This window comes from Grammomys surdaster, unplaced genomic scaffold, assembly GCF_004785775.1.
Source record: "Grammomys surdaster isolate TR1022 unplaced genomic scaffold, NIH_TR_1.0 132, whole genome shotgun sequence".
Taxonomy (NCBI): Eukaryota; Metazoa; Chordata; class Mammalia; order Rodentia; family Muridae; genus Grammomys; species Grammomys surdaster.
Genome location: NW_021604590.1, coordinates 4,334,710 through 4,356,951, shown reverse-complemented (window position 1 = coordinate 4,356,951; position 22,242 = coordinate 4,334,710). Strand labels below are relative to the sequence as shown.

At 39.0% G+C, this 22,242-nt stretch overlaps 1 protein-coding gene across 1 annotated transcript in view; it reads left to right on the top strand.

Moving 5' to 3' along the window:
- The window catches only part of L3mbtl4 (L3MBTL histone methyl-lysine binding protein 4), a 318,439-nt gene that overhangs the window by 207,779 nt on the left and 88,418 nt on the right, over nt 1-22,242 (top strand). Inside the window, exon 13 of the mRNA XM_028762233.1 lies at nt 202-226. Within this exon, the coding sequence (XP_028618066.1) occupies nt 202-226 (25 nt within the window). The remainder of the gene's footprint in view (nt 1-201; nt 227-22,242) is intronic.

Sequence of the window (22,242 nt, the reverse complement as noted above, 5' to 3'; positions counted from 1 at the left end):
ATTCTTCATAACAGCTCACAGAGATTTCAACAAAACTGAGCACAGAGGTCCCAGTTGTCAATTGTCTTTAATTCTTGGGCAAATGAAGTCCTGCTCAAGGAATCTGATCTTTATTGTAACATTGGCTTATTTATAAATTATGTGGCCTCATATGTTTTATATTTAAACATGTACTGTTTGTGACATTGAATTTTATGTAAGGATTAAGGTAGTACAACAGCTTAAAGTTGTTTTCTAATTTATGTGAACATCTTTTGAAAAATACTACATTTTATTTCATTAACTAGGATAATACCGTGTGTGTGTTGTTAGCTTGCAATTAGTGCTTCTAGTATTTTAGTATACCAAAACAAACAAACAAGCAAACAACAACAACAAAAACTCATGCCTTAGGATCTTTAACCACCACTAAACAATCAATTGCAAGGAAGTTAATTCCCAACATTGACTCCCAATTTGGGAATGACTTTCCTGTTTTCTGTGTTTCTTGGATGCAGTGTTAAAGATGCTAGCATGGCAGCTCTCACATCCAGTAGAGTAGTGAAGAAGATTAAGAGGACCACAACATATTGCTTCATGTGATAAATCTTTATAGCCCTAATATCATAAGACAAATGGATGGTAAAAGGTATAAAAAACCATGTCTAGACATAATGATAAGGAAGAATTGAATATATCACTCTAATATCTACAAAGCTCAAAGCTCTTTCAAATAAAAATATCAACAAAGGAATCTGAGGGATAGATTACACCACAAATTGATTAGAGTTAACAGTTTTCTACCCAATAGATAGGGAATATGCATCTTCACAACACCACACAGAGCTTTAGATAAAACTGAGCACATTATAAGACATAAAACAAGCAGTAATAAATATTTTGAAATCAAAATAGTTCCCTATATCTTATCAGTATATTAATACTACATGTCAACAGTATTAATAATCTCTGAAAATGTGCTTTAAATATTTTAAAACTAAACAGTACACTTTATAATGAACAGTAAGTCATTGAAAAATTCAAAGAAAAAATGTGAATTCCTGTAGTAAAATGAAAATGAAAGCAGAATCTAACAATATCTGAGATACAGACAAGACAGTTCAAATAGGAAAGCTTACAGTTATTTAAGTTCAGACATTAAAACAGAAAAAAACTGTAATAAACAACCTAATGATGTACCTCAAAGCTCTAAGAAAACAAGATGTTAAAGCAAAATGCAGAAAGTACTTAAATAAATAAATAAATAAATAAATGTCAGAGCTAAAGGAATAATGCATAGAGTCAGTCAGAGAGTTTGATCTTTGAAAAGATTGACAAAGTTGCCTAACATGTAGCCAAACTAACCAAATGAAAGAGAAAACAGATTCAATTTAATCAAATTAGAGACAGAACATGAGTTGCAAGACTCCTATGAAATCCAATAGACCAGGTCATACTTTTGCACACGTATATGAAATTATAGAAAAATATTTATTTTTTAAATGTGTACAACATAACAAAATTAAAGATAAAAGCTATAAGCAACCTAAATAGGTTCACAAAATGAAAGCAACTAAAGAAGCAATTAAAGGTCCCTTCACAAAGAGAAGTCCAGGACCAGGCATGGTTATGACTGAGTTCTATCCAACTTTCAAGGAAGGGCTCCAGCCCTTTTCAAAGCTTTCCACAAGATAAAAAGGAAAGGACCAAACTCATTCTAGGAGCCCTTTCATGCCTAGGAGCTCATTTCTAGGACCCAGATACCCCCCCAAAAAAAAATAATAAAGACAAAAAAACAAATACTGTAAACCTTTCCATCATGATTATAAATCTAAATTTTTCAACAAAATACTTGCAAACCAGATAGAGATAACTAAGATCAAACATCATGACCAAGGTGGTTTTATTCCAGAAATCCAAATATTAGTTCAATATATGCAAATCAATAAATATAACTTATTGTATGAAGACCTAAAGACAAAATGCCACAATTTTGATGCAGAAAAGTGTCAGCTACGCCAGCATAGCTGACTGAGTTCCTTGGATCGGCAGAGGGCTGAGGGCGAGAGAAAGAAAGACAAGGAGTCATCTGATAAAGAACCAAATGCTGTATTTTCAACTGCATAGCTCTCTTTTATACTCCCTACAAAACAGGAACACAAACAGGAACAGGAATAAAAACAAGAACAAGGATCAAAACAGGAACAAGGAGATACACTTGGCAGCCTATCACCTAAGTTTGGATTTCTCCTTGAGCAGTCTTCACAGGGAAATGCATAGAGATGGAGGATCGGGCATAACAGCACAGGTGCAGAGGATGGTGACTCACAGAAAAGACATTGACAAAGTTCAATATGACTTGATGATAAAAATCTGGAAGAAAGTATGATTAGAAGAAATGTACCTAAACATAATAGAAGCAATATGTGACAAAATTATAGCCACTATTACACTAAATAATGAAAAGCTGAAACCAAATCTGGCATGAGACAAGGGTCCCTACTCTCTCCTCTATTATTCGATGTAAAACTAAAGTCTTAGGTTGGAAACAAGAGGAAGATATAAAATGGATAAATATTAGAAAGGAAGAGGTCAAATGCAAGCATGGAGTCCACTCAAAGCACTTCTGGATCTGATTATGGCTTCCAGTAATATAACAGGTTACAGAATCAACATATAACAACCCATAGCTTTAGTGTATCCCAACAATAACCAATTTGCTGAAAAAGAAATCAGGAAAATAATCCGTTCACAACAGCCTTAAAAATAAAATCTATACATAAACCTCACAGAGGAGGTCGAGAGCTCTATATAAGGAATCCTTTAAGACCCTCCATGCTCCTGGATTAGAAGAATAGAATAAACGATCTAAAAATAGCCATTCTATCAAAATCAGGGTATATATGCATTGTTCACCCTTAAGATTCAAATGACATTCTTTACAGAACTATAAAATAAAATAGCCCTAAATTCATATTGAATCATAAAAGACCATCAATAGCCAAGGGAAACCTTTTTTTAAAAGATCAGTTTTGAGATTTATTTCATTTTACTCTATGAGTGGTGTGGTTTGCCCACATTTATGTCTGTGCACCACATGTGTACCTGGTACACAAAGAGGGCAGAAGTCAGATTCCCTGGATCTCCAGTTGCAAGCAGTTGCTAGCTTCCTTTTGTGTGCTAGGCATCAAACTTGGGTCCTCTGGAAGAGCAGTCAATCACCAACTAGTTATTGTAACCACCAAGCCACATCTCCAACCTCCAGAGCAACTCTAAGTAGGATGAACACACCTTAAAGCATCATATTACTTGAGCTCAAACTATACCACAGAGACACAGTAAACAAAGAAATAAACAAGGATGGACAGGCACAAAAACAACCATCTAGACCAATGGAACCAGAGACACAAGATTAACCTATAAAGCTATGGACACATCATTTTTGGTAAATAAGTAAATCAACGCATTCACTAGAGAATGTCTTTTTCAACAAATGATTTGGATATGCACTCACAGGGGAATAGTCTTGGCTATGCAGGACTGCGCATCGGCAGAGTGGTCTTGGTTGTGCTACATATGTACCCATGTGCACCTGCAGGGCAATATTCTTGGCTATGCTAGATGTGCACCCACAGAGCACTGGTCTTGACTGTGCTGGATGTGTACTCCCAGAGGAAATTAGATTCATGTTTCTCACACTGAACAAAAATCAATTCTAACTTGGTTAGAGAACTTACTCTAATACCAAAAGTCACTAAACCTGTTGAAAAAAAACACTTCAGGACTTAGGTGTGGGCAGAGAATTTCAGGGTAGAATTCTAGAAGCACAGGAATTAACCCCATCTCGATTGACGAGTGGAGTTAAACTGGGGCTTCATAGCAAAATAGGCTGTCCAAGAGTGAGCAGGCAGCCTGAAGAATGGGAAGAACCCTTGCTAACTGTACTTCAGAATGGATGTTATTATCGAGATTATTTAGAGAACTATGAAAATAAAACATGTTTAAAAAACACCTCCAATTAACAAATTGGCCATTTACCTAGATAGAGATTTTTTTAAAAAAGAAAAACTATAAATGACCAATAAATATTTTAGAAAATATCCAACATCCTCATCCATTCATGTAATGGAAATTAAAACTACCTTGAGATTTTATCTCACCCTAGTCAGAATGATTATTATCAAGAAAATAAACAAGTAGACGAGTGTGCCTACTGTGGGAATGAGTGTAGGGGCTTCTCAAAAAAGGAGAGGATCACTCAGTTGACATGTGACCATGAGGACTAGAGTTCAGAGCTCCAGAACCCAAATAAAGCAAGGTGCAATAGTATCTGCAGTCCTAGAATGCTTACAGAGAGGAGGGATGGAAAGAGAAAGGACTCCTCAGATGTGTATGGCTCAGCTACCATGCCTCATGCAGTGTTGATAGGATACAGTGTCTCAAACAAGGAAAAGGTGGAGTGTGGAGTCCCAGTAAGTTTCACAGCCAGCAGTGAGACAGTCTGCAGAGAGGCAAGGGTGAAGCTTGATTCAACACAACTTAGCCAGACAAGATTCTGAGGGATTTGTTGTTTACATGTGTAAACACAGTAAATCCTTGGGGGTGAGGGGGGTAGTTTTCTCCTGGCAATCATCATAACAAAGTGCACAGTGTGACTACGTCAAAGCCCCCTTATAAAGTACAAGTCTTTCACAGAGCACATGTGATTTCTCCCACAAGAATGGGTTCTCTTAACTGAGAAACAGTGCTCTGGATGAGGGGCTAGAAAGGAAGTGTTTGTCATAAGCATGGATGATAAACTCTTTTGCAAAGTACAGGAGACCTCTTTCGTAGGATGGTTCTATTGACTGAGACACAATGCTCAGGAATCTGGGGGATTCTGGGGATTCTGGTGAGGGCTGGCTCTACATAATAGCAAAGGATCACCAGGTTATTAAACAAGACCCACTCCAGCCTTCCAGATGGACAGGCATCACCTTCTTCCACTGAAGAAAAAAGTCTGCACCTTTAACAATTCTGGTTTCTTTGGTAATTTCTGTAAGCATGTGGGCCTCGTGCCCTCTACAGATGAGGACCAACCCTCAAGGTCCTCATCTGACCTCCACCGGCATATCATGCACACGTGCAGCCACGCTCATACAAGAATCCACTGGGGGAAAAATCATGCATGCATGTAGACACCCACACACTGGGAAATATATATTAAGGGTGGTAACTTGGGCTCAGAAAGACAAACGTTCTTTCTCATATCCAAGTTCGAGGCTCTAACTGTTAAATCTGTGTGTCCAGTGGAAGTAAATATGAGTGAAGGCCAGAAGAAGGCCCATGAGACTGACAGAAACATCTTTTTTAAATGAGGGGCTACACAAGAGAATAGAACAAGACTGAACTTGTTCTATTATATTTGAATACAGTGGAAATAGTAGGTCTAGGAGATTGGCGAGATGGAGAGAAGCAAGAGAATCAACCCCCATGAAATATGCGTCAAACTAGCATGTGGACCTCTGTTACTTTTAAAGCTGTTTTTACAAAACACTTAAGAAAAATAAATAATCCTGGATATGTTGGTGAATAGGAGCATCCAGTACCAACTTAGGCTCATATCTGCCTTTTTCCAGTCTGAGGCCCATGTTTAGAATATTGTACTTACTGTAGATATCTGTGTTGATTTAGATTGGCAGCCACTTCTTGATCCCTAACACTATCCTCAGCCTTTCAAGGGCTCCAGGATCCCCTGCAGTACATTTTACACTCATAGCATTGTATTCTTATCATGTTTAAGACAGTCATTAGTGTGTTTGTCTTGCATTTGGATAGATCACGATAAAAATGACATACAAAGGTCAGGCACAATACTGCTGCAGAGCAAAGCAACCTACATCAGTATCAGCCACATGTTCACTGAATCCTAAGAGATTTGTCAAGGCTGGGAGACCTCAAGACTTTGTCTTACAGAGGCTGAGGACAAAAAAATGACTCTGTACAGCCTTCTTGCTGATACTTTGTACTAAGAAGTGGGTTGTTCACTTTATGTTTGACATTTGAGAATTGTATAAGCCATCCTTAGATCCTCACAAGAAAATGGATGTACAAACTGAAAAACAGCAATTCTTAGATCTATCAGAGAAGTACAGTACTTCCCTCAAGTACGTCTCCAGCAGTGTGAGCATGAGTACATGCTTGTGTGAATGTGTGTGTGTGTGTTGTATTGCTCACTTTTCTCAGCAGGTGACAAAGTATCTGACAGAGGAAACTGGGCTCACTGGCTCAGAGGATTTTACTCTAGCCGTAGAGTTCATAGGACTCTATGTAGTTCAGAAGGACTACATACCAGAAGGTTTTCACATCTGGACAGATCCAGAAGTAGAGAAAAAAAGGACAAAACTAGGGCCGGATGTAAGCTGAGAGCACCTTCTCTCAAGACTTTCGTGAAAGCTCCACATCCTCCAGTAATGGCACAAACTAGGAACCAAACATTCAAACTTGAGCCAGTGGAGGGGCATTTTCTGCAACTTGTGTCTTTTAAGAAGGACACTTAGTCATTTCCACAATTCTCCCTACTTGTCACCTCACCCAGTAGAACTATGGAAATGCTAAGGAACTCTTCTGAAGCCCAGAGACACAGCTCACCTCACAAAGTCTAGTATCAATTACAAATGAATATTTCTACCCAACAAAAATTTGAGCCCATCGACACAAGCTTATTGTATGATGACAGCATATTACAGCCAATAATTGAAATGTAAACTATTTAAGAATGAATTCTAGGAAAACTCCAATGATACAGGAACATATAAGAATCTGAGAGTTTAAAGAAGTCTTTGAAACTACCAGTAAACCAAACATTAAAAGCAACCCAGCGTTTACCTCTATAAACATAAAATCTCACATCAAAGACCTGTGACAAGCTCTTATTATTCAGGACACCGTGCCTAGCCTTTGAAAAATCTCCAGCTGTCCATGAGACAAGAAGAAAACATAGAATAAATTCGCAAAGCAATTATCAGAATCAGTCTCAAATATATAGTAGAGATTTTTCACATTAGTTATATAACCAAGCTATGCTAAGGCCTCTCTTGAGTGAGTCCATACAGAGTAGTAATGTAAGCTAAAAAAAAAAAAATGGAAACTACTCTTTTAAGAAAAGAATTAATGGGTAAAGCTAAGAATCACAGAACTGACAAAGAAATGAAATATGGCTTTGTCAGCAGACTAAACAGACTGAACAGAGAGTGGATTTTCAGAAACTTCAGAGGACTTCTAAAAATGAAAAAATCAAAGAAATTAAATAGAAAGAAGCTGTTATGGAACTGTGAGACTTTTAAAGGGTGTGATCAGAATACAAGAAACATAAAGAAAAGTGAAAAGAAACAAAAAAAATATTTGAAATGATAGCTAAGAATATTCCAGAATTAATGGAAATTTCCAAAGCAGACATCAAGGAAACTTGAAGAATACAATCCATAATAAATACCAAAACTCTAATAGCTAGACTTATCTCATATTCAAACTACACACAAGTGAAAAAAATATATCTTAATTGGCTTCTATATGGCATCTCCTTAACTCATCCTTTGGCTCTCCCTCCCCCAACCCTTCATAGTCCCTCAGATCCCTCATTCCCCACACTCATTTCCACCCCTCTCCATATTCCCCAGCACCTACTTCCTGCCAGCTATGTTCTATTGTTCTCTTAAAGATTTCCCCCTTCCATGTTCCTTTCTTTCTTCTGATATCTACAGATACTCAAAGTTAAGCACACACACACAAACACTTGAAGAGATGATACACATAGAAGAGAGGGCAGTAGTATTTGCTTTTCTGGGACTCAGGTTACCCAAATCAGTATATTTCCCAGTTTTATCCATTTACCTGAAAATTGACTAATTTTGTTTTTCTTTAGCACTGAGGAAAACTCTATTATATTTATGTAACGTGATCTCAGTACCCATTCACCAGTTGATGGAATCCTAGGATGATTGCAATTCTTTGCTATTGTGGATGGGCAGCAACAAAAATGGAAGAACAAGAGTCTTTGTAGTAAGATTAAAAAAGTCCTTTGGATAGATATCCAGAAAGTTTTATAGCTGGGTCATATGGAAGTTCTATATTTAGCTTTCTGAGAAACTTCCACATTGATTTCCATAGTAACTGTACCAGGTTACAGGCCCACTGAGATTGAATAAGGATTCCCCCTTCCCACCGCCCCACCCACCCCAGTATCCTTATCAGCATTCTTTAAATTTGTTTTATTGGTGAGAGCTATTTTGACCAGGATGAAGTGAACTATCAGATTCACTTTAATTTGCCTTATGGTTAATTACACTGACCCCCCCACAAGGGGGGAATCACCTTATAATAAGTTATGGTGAGCATTAAACTTCTCTTTGGAAACCAGGTGATCAGCAAGGAAGTTGAATCAAATGTCAAAATTATCCTGCGAGTCACAGTCCTGGGAAATTATCCACTGGGGTAGAAAAGTGTACATCCAAAAGGCTAGTCCAAGCAAACAAAACTGAGGAAGCTCATCTGTCTCCTTTCAAGAGATCCAAAACATTTTCAGAGGAAAGGAAAATGGTGTGTGGAGAATATTTAATGACATAAAGTATTTTAAAAACGGAAATGCAAGGAGCATGAAGAATTTTCCATATCTGGATAGCTCTTGGTACTGTAGGTGCATACCGAGACCTCCAGGACAACTAGTTAAGACACTTAGTGTAATTGCTGTGCTAGATGAAGAGTCAAATGGAGTCATATGAAATGCTCACAAGAAATCAGAGGAGAAAATCAGTCAAAACAAAGAAATAGATGGAATATTCAAAACGAAGCAAAATTGAAATAGGTCATAGACTGAAATGTAAAATAAAAATATAAAATTTTTATAGAATATAAAATATAAAATTTTATAGACTATAAAATTTCTATAGAATAACAAAGGAGAAAATGCAAATGACCCCGATGGCTCTGACTGACATACAGCCCCCAAAACGCTGTCCAGCTGAGAATTTTGTATTAAAATGATTAAAATGGAAGCATGGAATCATTTCAATGTGTGTGTGTGTGTGTATGTGTGTGTGTGTATGTGAGAGAGAGGGGGGAAGGGAAGGGGGGAGGGGAAGGGAAAAGGGAGAGGGAGAGGGAGAGAGAAGGAGAGCAGCGACAGAGATAGAGACAGAAGTTCAAAAGACACTGGGAGAATCAGAAACTGGGAGAAAATATTTAGAAGCATCTGATAAAGAACTTGAATCAAAGTGTTCAAAATCCTATTCAGATTAAACCAGAAGTTAGACTAGGTCTAAAGGGGCAGCTATGAGGCCACCTCAGCAAGCCCAAGTGACAATAGACATATGCAAAGCTCTAATCATGCAACATGTAAGAAATAGCACATTAGAGCAATGAGATGACACATGACCTAAAAGTATTAAGGGACCCAAATTAAAAGCCTGACATAGTGGTCAGATGTGGAGCTGGAATAGCACTCATTCACTATGTAAGAATGCAAAATGGCATGCCTGCATTGGCAGACGCTCTGATGGTTTCATATAGCGCAAAACACATTACTATCACACATCCCAGGAGCTACAACTTCATGTACTTACCAAACGAACTTAAAACACACCCGTGTGGAAACTCAACCCCTGGTATTTATAGCATCAGCCTTCTTTACATCTAGTTAAAAGCTTCAAGCAGCCAACATGTTCTTAAATAGGTGAATGGATAAATAATTTATGCTGGGATCCATATGATAGAGTATTATTCAACAGTAAAAAGAAATGGGCTCCCTTACGGTGGAAAATTAATTGCCTATTGCCAAGTACAAGAAGCTAGTCTAACAAGGCTACATCATGCCAAGTCTTCAACACTGTGTAAAAGAAATAGCTATAGAAATATCAGGAAGACTGCTGGTTGTTAAGGGTTTCAAGTGGATGGGACAGAGGAAGGTACAGACACATAGAAAAAGAACACGTGTTTGAAAGCAGCAACCATGCTCGTAGATACACACACTATACATTTTTAAAAACCCAGAGAAATGTGAAACCCAAGGTATGCAATCTTAACATAAACCAAGACTTTAGTATTAATAATGGCCTATCCATACCTGTTCATCAGTTGTGAGAAACGTGCCACGTGAATATGTTAATAAGAGAAGAAACTGAGGTAAACTCCATATTCTTATATATATTAACTGCCATAAAAATGAAAGACTGTTTGTAAAGCTGCTGATGAGCATTTGTTATCTTCATAATGCATTAGTAGCATGTGTGCCCTCACACTTGCGTGTGAGGTTTGGGGACTGGAGACAGAGATAGGAAAAGCTGGGTGGGAGTGAGGGAACAGAGGTGGGAGGTTGTTTGTAGTGGCTCAGAGTTGCTTCAAAGGGCAGCAGCTTGGCACCCATAGAAACTGCAGGGGGATATTTCAGTTACCAAGTAAAAGGAAGCCGATAGCACACAATGAGTAGTCGCAGTTTGAGCCTCTGTCTACCGTAAATGGCTACAGTGCTGTCAGATGGCACAGATGAGATCTGACAATTGCATGGCTACATCAGTTTTCGGTAACACTCTCCTGCAGATTCTGCTACTGCCTTCAGGTGTCTATTAAAATATTAACAACTGGAGCTGCAATAAAACATAGTAAGTCGCTCATTAGAAAGGCTGGTTATCTGACTTACCTTGGTTTTAAAGCTAAAAGCATACAATCGAACCTTTTTCTAATGTAGAGAGCACCCCGCATTAGAGGAACTGAGATTGGGGGGTTCAGAGCTGTTCTCAGGCATAGGCTTCCTCTGTCTTAGATCAGAGCCTCTCAGGCTCCACTCTTTCCTGACTCAGACCCCAGCAGGCCCTCTCTAGGGTTGGATTCTTAGGGCTCAGCAGGATATCTGCTGGTATTTCTATATAGAATTTACTGAGCCCTTTTGTTACCTTGAGTTTTAGTTATCCTGTATGATCATTCAAGAAAACTTCCTTCTCTTGCAGGATATTTGATCACGCTATGAACCCCAAGAATGTGTTGTTTACTTAAAAAATATATAGTTTATATAAAACTATAGTTAAAAACTATAAAACTATAAAAAACATAGTTAAAAACTATAGTTAAAAATATAGTTTATAGTTGTGGTATGGCTCAGCCATAGCACACTCCTTGTTAAAATAAAATAAATCCATTTTTCTTTTCCTACTTCCAGCTCCTAGAATGATGACTCAGACTAATTATTTATTAATAAATGCCTAGGTCATAGTGTTGGCTCATTCCCTTAATAGCTTTTAACTTATTTAACTCATTCAAATCATTCAATGTCTACCAATTGGTTAGTTGCCTTTCCTTCAGTCCTGGTCTGCTTCTTTAGTCTCCTCAGCATCTCCCTCAAATCTCTCTTTTATCTATCCTAAGTTCAGCTATTTGCTGGTTTACATCGGTCTCTCTTAGTCCTCCTTCTGTGGATAGCTTGAATCTCTCTTTTATACTCCCACTATTTCCCAGAATCCTCTCTCTTTCTGTCAATGTTCTACTCCCTCTTTCCTGCTTCAGCTCACTGGCCATTGGCTTTCTATTGACAGGTGATGCTATAAGAGACCCTCTCCACACACCTCTAACCCCTCTGGCTGGAACACATACACACCTTTAATGCACACCGTTAAACCCAAACAATGCAAGTAAAGTTAGTTTGTAGAAGTAAGGACCCATGTTTGAAAGTGATGTCTAATTGAGAGACAGAAAAAGTGATGAATCAGACATTTGACAGAATAGGATATGCCAAACTTTCACAAGAAGAGAGGGAAAAGAAAGGCTATTTAAGAGAGAGCATCACAGAGAGAAAAAAAAAGAGAGATGGCAGTTTTACCAGGACAGTTGTACAAAGATAGATTGTAGTGAGAACATGGTAGACACAGGTGAAGACAGAATAAGCCAGAGAATGAGAAGGAGCCAGAAGATTAGAACAGATTGCCAGAGTTAGGTTGTGGTCAAGCAGAGCAAAAAGTCAGAGGCTGAGAGAGAAGCCAGATTGAATCAGTCAGCTTGGAGAGGAGTTTGAGCCAGAATAGCAGAGTTCAGCCAGTCAACAAGTAATCAGAAAGAACTAGAAAGGTTAAGCTAATTCAGCAGTAAGTTTCAGAGGCTGAAAACATTCTAGGCTGACATTAGATTATACAGAGGCAAGAAGCTTCCAGGACTAGCCTAGGTTAGTCGATTGAGCCAGTAAACCTCCAAGATGACAGTTATGTCAGGTGAGTAACAGTTACATTAGACCTTTTAAATGTTTTTCTCATGCAAACTTTGTGTCAGCTTCTGAAAGTAGATAAAAACAAAAACACCATTGTGTTTGTTTTTGTTTTGTGAAAACGGAGACATTGATTATGGTGAATGGATTTTGAGGAAAGCATCATTGGCAACGTATTTTGAAAACTCAAAGTAGAGGAAATGGATCAGTGTCCTATCTCCAGGGCAAAGTGGGACTCCACAGACCCGTGCATCCCTTCAGCAGATGACTATTGTAAAAAACCCTCTTTTGGATTGACAATAGGTAACATGGACTTAAAGAAGAGGAAGAAAGAAATAGCTTGCTTTTATAGTATAGAGCCTCTTCAAGGAAAGATAGAATGCTTGTTTCATAAGAAAATGTTTGGAAAGTTGGGTTTTATGTTCCATAAAGAAACAGACACAAAGTCCATGGGTTGCTCTAAAGGACGCAGCTAAGTTGAAGATGCTGGAACAATTTGGAGAATGAGACAGTGAAATTCCCTTTTTTCAAAGAGCTTTCAATCAAATAAAGTGCTAGGTCCCTCTGTCCAGACAGCCCTGCTGTTTTGGCATTTCATTAAGTTGCTGGGAGGTAAGAGTTTTAAATAGTAATACAGCACACCTATGTCTGAGTTGAAGAGAGCCAGGATGTGCTGTCTTGAATATATGTAAATGATCCTTATCTGTATTATCAGACACTCATTTTGGTAGATAGCTGAACTGAAATCTGTTGCTGAGAAGTAGACGTGAAGGATGGGTTGACCCTGGGATGCTTAGCTTAAGTCATGCTGGCCTGTTATATAAACTAAGAGGTACACCAATTTTTTATCTCTTTATCAAGTAAAGGGAGTGACTGTTATAAATATCAGCAATTTGTATAAGTAAGAAACATAGCACATTTCAGGACTATATGAAAAAATAGAACATGAAATATACATGAAATATGTACTGTGTCAATTAGCCACTGGGTGAGTCCTCCTGGATAGTGCATCTCTTCTTGTTGCCATGGTTACCATGGCCTTGAGGGGTGCATCATGTAGCCTCTGTGTCACAGAGTATATTTACTAGTCCTGATGACCTCATCTGATATTTTTTTATATTACTCTTCTTTAATGTGGTTTCACTTTACATAATTTTATCCAGTAGACCTTTCCTTCCACATATTGACTGCAATAATGTTTCCTGTGATCAGGAATATTGGTTTGGAAAATAACCCCAAGAAAGTAAATAAACAACAAAGATAAGTATTTGTAGTTCAACCGCTTTAAGCTTATCTCCTACTAACTTACCAATAAATAAGACTCAGACTCTGGCTATCTTATTTAGCTTTGACAGTTACTGGAGAGTAACCCCTAATCTACTCTTCTAACTGCTCTCCTGGCTACTGTCCCAGTGGTTTACACCAGATACTTGCTGTTTCTCCTGGCTGCAGGCTTATGGTCCATCTCCCCTCATGGTGGCTTCTTCCTGTCCTCTCCATCTTCCTCTTTCTCCTCCTGGTCTCTCCTCTCTAACCAGGTCACTCCAAACCCACCTACCTCTAATCCCTCCAGTAATTGCTGTAGCCAATTTTATTTAGCCAATAGTTTTAAATCAAGGGACAAGCTTTGCACAACAAAAGCTTGTAAATGTGAGAACTCACTCTTAGGCCTAGACCTTCCAGTACAGAATTTAGCATTACAATAGATAGCAACACACCAAGCCTCAATACATATTTAAGGACACTAGAAACTTGAAAGAGGAAGAAATCACCTTGGTTATTATAGATATAGCTGTTTTTGGTGATTTTTTTTATTTAGATAGCCTTTATAAAGATGTGATTAAAAAACAAAACCGAAATGTTCTCGGTGGTGGTGGGCTGCATTCCCCAGCTCTCGCCTAGATTCTAAATGTTAGCTATGAAAACACATCCTTTCTTTAGACACATTTTAGCAATAACATCAAGAATTTGATTTCCTAATATATTCATTATGGTGGTAATAATTATTATCACAGCATTTTCTCTAGCTGTTCCTCAGTTATCCATCACCTTCACACTGTCTTTCTTAGCTTCCTACTTTATGACTGAGGCAGCTGAGAGACAAGAGAATGACTTATCTGATGCAATACATGCAGTGTTTCTCTGTACACTACAACTCTTTCTCTGTAGCGCACATGTCATGGGACTCCCACAAGCTGTGTAGTTTAGTGGGTAATGCATTGGTAGAAGAATTTGGAACCTCACTGCTTGACATGGTTGAAACATTTGAGTATGACAACCTTCACTCCCTCACCTGATAAACAGAAGTTAGCCCTGCCTCTCAAAGTAGGCTAGCAAATTGAGAAGAGAAAGCTGATAGGAAGAGGTACTAAAAATCCATCATGATGTACATGCAGGTGTGACCACCCTGTAAAGGATGTACATGCAGGTGTGACCACCCTGTAAGGTCAACTATGGTGTGTATTCATAACCATTCAGCTGTTTCTCTTGGATACGATACCTGTTGTGTAGCTGGGCCTCATGTAGTGTGAGTATGAGACGCTCTAATTGACAGCTTTCTAACTGACCATTGTCAGATTCTCACTCAAGCGTGATAGCAAATGTCAACAGAAACTTCTCAGCTTGGATGTGTATTGAGAAGACTGGCATTGAGGTCTGAAGTCAAGAGACGTGTTGAATAGATTTAGTTGTACATGTGTATCACATGTACTTAGACTGAGGCATAGCTGAAACATTCTTCACTCGGGTCTGGGGATCTGGGTCTGAACTCCATTGTCATGTCTGTGGTCTTAAGCCCTCTGTCCCAGGACGTTTATCAGAAAGTGAACAGAGCTTAGCTAAATTTTGTAATGATTATTATTATATCTATATTATTTGTTATGCACAAAATAGGCATGCCGCTTCGGTTAACGTGGGTAAAATGACAACCAGCTTTCCTCCTTCAGCTATATTTTGTACCTACCCTAACACTTAAAAATATTTCCTGATCTCTATGTCTAAATCGACCTCCATATTTCCACATTGAATGCACTTTCAAAGAATTCTTACTTCCAGGTATATATTCATGAACATGAGCCTACTTCTTGGTGGCATGCTCAGTGTCCTGCATTTGTATCCCTTGTTCAGCAACCTCGATGCTGAGTGACTGGAAAGAAGCATAGTGTCAGTGTGGTGAACCTTATGATGTCAGATGTTGTTAAGCAATATACACTTAAAACTTCAATGGATGTCCAAATAGTCAGGTATTTTCTATGAGAACCCCATTTCTCCAAAGGATAAAATCCCTTAAAACCCCAAGGGAAAGCCCTGCAAAGTTGAGTGGCCACGATGACCCTCTCTCTTATCTAAGGGCAATATAGCTTTCATTGAGAATGGGAGTGACATGTAATTCAAAGGTGCTTTTCTAAGAGTAAACAGCATGAGAGATAGGTAGTGCGAGGTATTTTAGTATCTACCAATGGGATTATATGACATTACCTATAAGCAAGCAGACAAAAGCTATGCTTCTGGAAGCTAGAGAGATGGCTTGACAGTTACCACTCTATTAGAGGAGCCAAGGTCAGTTCTAGCACCCATATTAAGTGGCCCACAACCACCTGTAACTCCAGCTGTACAGAGATCCAATACCTGTACATACACAGGTACACACACATTGATACACACACATACATACACACATACATACACACATACACACACATAATTATCTGTACATACACACGTGTGCCTGTACTCATGCATATACACCTGCACCTGTACTTACATACCCAAACATATACCTATATACACACATACATGTGCCTATACACACACATGTGCCTGTACTTTTACACATACACACCATGTACTGATATAGACATATACACACATGTATATACACATGTGCCAGTCCACATACACATACAAGCACACACCCACAACACACATACACATGCACGAACATGTAGATATATATACACACATTCACACACGTACCTATACATATATACACATATGCGTGCATATACATGTGTCAGTCCAAATACACATACATGCATGTATCTGACTCACCTATATCTTTATGATAGATTTTCTAGCACGTGTGTGTGTGTGTGTGTGTGTGTACACATACATATGCATGTAGCCATATATGTACATGCATACACATAAACAAACACACACACATATACACACACACCCTCTTTGTAAAGAAATACTGCTACTGGAAAGAGTAAGAACCAGAAATTTCTTGCCTGGTGGATTTTCTTATTTTGTAGGGCCTTGGGCTTTTGAGCAGAACCAGTTAGCCATTTGTTCCATTACCACATATTGTCTGCAGATATTATTCTATGTCAGGGAGAAACCATAGCAGATGAGCAGAGCTGGTCTGAGCATTCAGTGAGTACACAGGTGTCCATGTAAGGCCACAAAGGTAAGTATGGAGAGAGGCATGTGGGTGCTAGAAAGCCAAGCCTTTTCTTTGAATAAATGACAGAGGCCCAAATTATAGGGATAGGCAGAAGGGGAGCAAAGGCAGAACTAAGTGGTTCCCTTTGCTGCCTTTGGTGCTCTATGTTCTTTTCTAGGAATGCCTGGCACAGAACTCTTGCATTGATAAGGAATTAGTTTAAAGTAATCTAATTACATGCCCATTGGTCCCAGGCTTAAGATGACAGAGGCAGGACCCAAACCAAGTCTGACTGCAGAACCCAAAATTTGAATCTCTAGCCTGAACTGCCTTTTAACGTGGCAGGTACATATGTATGTACACACACACACACACACACACACACACACACACACACACACACACGTGCTAGAAAATCTATCATAAAGATATAGGCTGAGTCAGATACATCATCCATCACTGTGCACACTGGATTCTGTGATGGATGCTGAAGAGATGGAGTCTAGAGATGTTCTCACAGTAAAGAAATACCTCCTGTGCTCAAGAAAATAAGAGGATGGACTTAGATACTGACATCCAACAAGAGGCAGTGGGTGGTCCAGAGTGTTGTCAAACAGGCAGACAAACTAGATTTGGAACTTAGAACTGTTAGGGACATGTTTGGAGCCCACCAAGGTTAATCAGATCAGCAAGAACACTTGGGTGTTACAGTTTCTCACGCACCTGCACCTTGTTTTTATTTGACCTCAGCATTTATTGAATGTGTTATTTATGTGTCCATGGAACCATGAACTTTACATAGGCGATAGACATTGGCTGACTTTTATAGATTCTGTGTCTAATCGTGTACCAGTCCTGCAGTGAAGACATTACTAAGTAAATTCTGTAGCTTTTCTGGAACAATGGCTCTCCCTTTCTAAAGCATTGATTCTGGATCTCATCTATGCAAGCAAATCTCTTACGAATACACATAAATAGATCTCAAGCTGCCTACTACCAACGTAGGATTTTTTTAAAGCACCGATGCTGTAAATACATGAGAAACACCTTAAAGCTATTTAAAAATAGACAACCTGATAAATAAGAACAAAATGGTAATTGCATTTTTGTACACTGGACTTATCCTCTCCGGTGGGACATTTGCTGTGGGAAGTATCAGCTGACAGAACTTCTGCTCGAGTTTTCTCAGTTGCAAGTGTGCTCTAGAGGGAAGTAGTATGTGGCACGAAGCCTGCACAGTGTGATTTCAGCTAAAGCTGATAACATCAGAATTCTGTTTCAGCTAGCTTGCTAAGTCTTGAACGGCTAAATAAGAAAGGGTTAATTATTTTCAAAACTAAACAGATTTCCTTTTTCCTATGAAGATGAAGTGGAAAGAATTGTGGATCTCATGCCTTGCTGATCCGTTGAGACATTTGACCTTCCCCTTCATCTGTTGAACTGTGTAAAGGCTGATGGCTATTACTCTACAGAAGGTATTAAGTCTGGTAGCTCCTTTTCCATCATGCCAATGCCTAACAAGGAAGAGGTGCTGATCCTTATTTATTTTAATCCAATTTATTTTATATTGATTAATTTAAGATTTGCTGTGTATCACCCATTATGTTTCATTCAGTGCTATTAGTTGATGTTGGAATTTTTCTGAATGTGCTTGATTGTTTTTTCTGGTTTAGACATACTGAGTGCTATAGCTATTACTTTATCCGTGTTTTAAATGGTATTGATCAGTGTGAGAGCACCACTTTATGAAGCTATCCAATTGAAGGTGTGGTACTGGGACCTATATGTTTTAAACCATTCCATCAAAGAAAAATGTGTGTAAAGTTGATTTACAGAAACCTTTAAACTGTGGCTAAGTATTTCTCTGAGTTCTTAGCAAGTCTCTGGAATGGCCTCCAGTTGCCTTACGGAAAACTTCAAAGCTGGCATTTTATAATTGGACAGTGCAGGATTAGAGAAATCTTGAGGAAAGCTAGTCAGTCTTCAAGCCCCAAGCACAGCAGCCTGATGTATACCATCAATGTTTAATGAGACACAATAGCTAACTGATGAGAAATATTACAGGACCCCCCTGATGCTCTCTGTGGTATCTGCTCTAGCGACCAAACTGCCGCTTACAACCGTCCATACTATTAACACTCATCCTGTAAAGCCAGGACTTTCTAATGCAATAGAGTGGAAACCATGTCTGAGAAGCAGGGCACTGATGCTGACAAGGTCCATTAACGCAGCTGAATTCCCCCGAGGATTGCCTTCATCAGCAATCCCAGCACACTACAGAAAGAGGCCTCATCTCAGACATGGCCAGAGTCTGCACTGCAGAGGAAAGTCAGGTTGGCAACTGGCAGTCAATCAGGGATTAAATCTTTCCACTGAGTCTGTCCTGCCAAGGAAACTTACTGAAATTTTGGTACTCAACGTTTGACTGAAGATATTAACATAGGATATGACCTTGGTGGCATCTCAATGCTGCTAGGTTGGCTTGATTTTAGTTAGCATATCTCTGTAGTGTAGTCAAAATCAGGTTGCTGCTGTGTGCCACAGATAAATAAGGCAAGAACACTAGGAAGCTGAGCCAGAGTCCAAGAGTCAACATCACAGGCTCCCTCAGCTGTCTAACATCATGCCAGCATTCTTCACATCTGCTCGTCTTCATGACCAGAGACCAAGGGTAAACAGCATCCCTTACCACGCTGATGTCCCTCATCGTGACACTTTTATGCCTAGTATATCTTACATTCTTAAAACATGGCAAATCAAGACACTCATGAGCTGTCTCCCAAATAGATAGAGAACAGCATCTAGGAAAGAAAGAAAAAAAACTTATCCTTCCTATCCCTTTGAACAGAACTCATTTCAAGCACATGTCTTTGCCCTTAGAGAAAGGAACAAAAAAGTCTCCAATAGAAATCCAAAGTGGTTCCCTTCCTAGTAGCAGCCATCCAGCTAATGGGACAGCATAGGTCCTATTCAGATTGCAAATATAAGATCATTGTGCGCATGGAATCAGATTATATTTGCCAGTTTAAAAAGTAATAGATCTTGCTAAATGACTTAAAAGTAGATTCCTAGGAAATTATCTTATACAAGCGTCAATGGCGAAGGTGTCCTTACAGAGACCAGAGACCGAGAAAGTTTGTTCTTTGATTGTTAAAACAAAAAATTGTACAGGGAAGTCATTAATATTTCCATCCTTGTGAGGAGGGGACAAGGTTAATTGCTTTTCTCAATGGTGAGCACAAGCAGTGTTGGCTTAAAGGAGAGAGACAAGGCTGGTCGCCCAGGATGGATCCAGCTCTCTTTTCTTCAACACGTTCTAGGAAGTTATATGAGGACAGGATGCAGAAGAAGTCGGTTATACAGAGTTTTTTCTCAGTGAAAAGAACAGAGAACTAAAGAACAGTGGCTTCCCTTCAAACCATTGTTCTCCACGTGGTGGCTCACTATTGATAACACCCATCAAATTGAGTCCTAACCTGGAACTTTGTTCATAATGTTTTTGTTAATTTTTAAAATCTTAATTAAAATATAATTACATTGTTTACCCTCCCTCACTTCCCTCCTACCCTTTCTGTACCCGTTCACCCCCAATTTTTAACTGTTGCTGTTTTATATACATATTTAATCATCTCTCTGTATATACATATGCATATATGATTGTATATGTATGTATATGATTAAACTTGTATATACATACATAGACATGATTAAACATAAATAAAGTCTGCTGAGTCACTGAAGTGTTGCCTGCATGTGTATGTTTCTCAGGCTAGCCACTTGATATCCTGTATCACCAAAAAGGGGCTTATCATCTCTGGGAAACACTAATCCCTCCTCTCTCTGTAGTCCTTAATTGCTTGTGGCTCTGCATCTGAGGTGAAGTCCCATAAGATTTCACCCATCTACTTTGAGATGTTCACTATTGGAATTGTCCTGGCCTTACTTGAGCTATCCCATTGTTAAGATTTCACTGGCATCCCTTCTGTGTCATAGATACAAGTTACAGTGTCACAACTAACTTTCTGTTCCTCTGGCTTTTGCAGTATTTCTGTCCCCTCTTCCTTAATGTTCCCCAGCCTTGAGTGCTTGAGTTACATTGCAGATGTATGGCCTGGGGCTGGGCATGCCACAGTCATTTGTTGCATTTTGACCTTTTGTGGGTTTATGTAATGATCTGCTGAGAAAAAGCAGCTCCTTGGGTGAGAAGTTAGAGCTGTGCTTGTCTGTGGCCATAAGGATGGGTATTGAGAATGCAGTTAGGAAGTCCACGAGCTTAGGAACATGGTGGGAGAAGGTTTTCCTCTCAGATCCATGGCCTCACTACTCCTGGGGAACTAGTGAGGTTTGCAGAACCAAGCTTGATTACCCTCCCATAAGGCAGGCCTTGACTCCAGTGAGGGAGCTGTCAATTATCAACCAAGATATGGGCAGCATTATTACCATGCTGACTGTTGTAGCTCATAGGCATCACAGCTGCATGAGACTATTGGTTGTTTTCTTCTCTTGGCTTCTGGTACCATGAGAGCGGCTTCTGAGAGAGGATGCAGTTTGAATCTTCCAAGTACTATGTCCAGAGTATGGTATTTTCAGCAATAGGAACCTACTTCCACTTGCAAGAGTCATGGCCAATAATAAAGCAATAATCTATTATTGGAGGAGTCTCTTGAGTTCTCCTGACCAACAACTCGAAAGAAGGCTTCTCTACTGCTTAGTGCTAGAGCTTCTGCTGGACAGTTTATGGCTCTTAAGAGGAGCATTATTGCCCCAGTTGTATTATTTCATTTAAATATGTATTATTATGCATGCATATGCATATATATGTATGTATGTGTATGTATGTGCATGTATATGTTATATGTGTATGCATGTGTATGTATGTGCATGTATATTTATATACATGTGCAATGCATTTATATACAGTTTACTTAATAATTACACTTCTTTATGAGGCATCTTTAGGATTTTATTACCTCCCCCGTTCTCCTTCTGTACCACTTTTCCCTTTTCTCTCCCTAATAAAATCTTTCACCTCATTTTCCCATTTCTTCCTTCTTATTACCTGGACCCTAACTTCCCCTCTATAAAGTATCCCCAACATAGTCTCTATACATTATTGGTTTCTATGGTTACTCCAGGTTATATATTCACATGTAGAGATTTAATGCTAGGAACCACAGAGAAGGGGAAACTTGTGCTGTCTGTTTCTCAGGTCTGGGTTCCCCTATTCAAGAGATTACTTTCTAGTTCTATGGACTTACCTGAAAATGCCATGATTTTGATTTTCTTTACAGGTGACTAGCATCCCATAGTATATATGTGCCACATGTTTATTAGCCATTCATTACCTAGAAGACATTTAGGATACTTCCATTTCCTAGCTATTGTGAATACAGAAGCAATGAACATGGCTGAGGAAGTATTTTGTGGACTTGAATGCTGAGTCCTCTGGACATGTGGCTAGGAGCTAGAGAGCTGAGCAACAGGAAAGATTCCTTTTTAGCTATTGAAGCATTATCCACATTCATCTCTGGAATGGTGAAACCAGCTTTTGGTACAGTCCCACCAACACAGAGTGGGGTCCCTCTCACCACCAATAGAGCAAGGGTCCCTCTCACCACCAACAGAGCAAGAGTCCCTCTCACCACCAACAGAG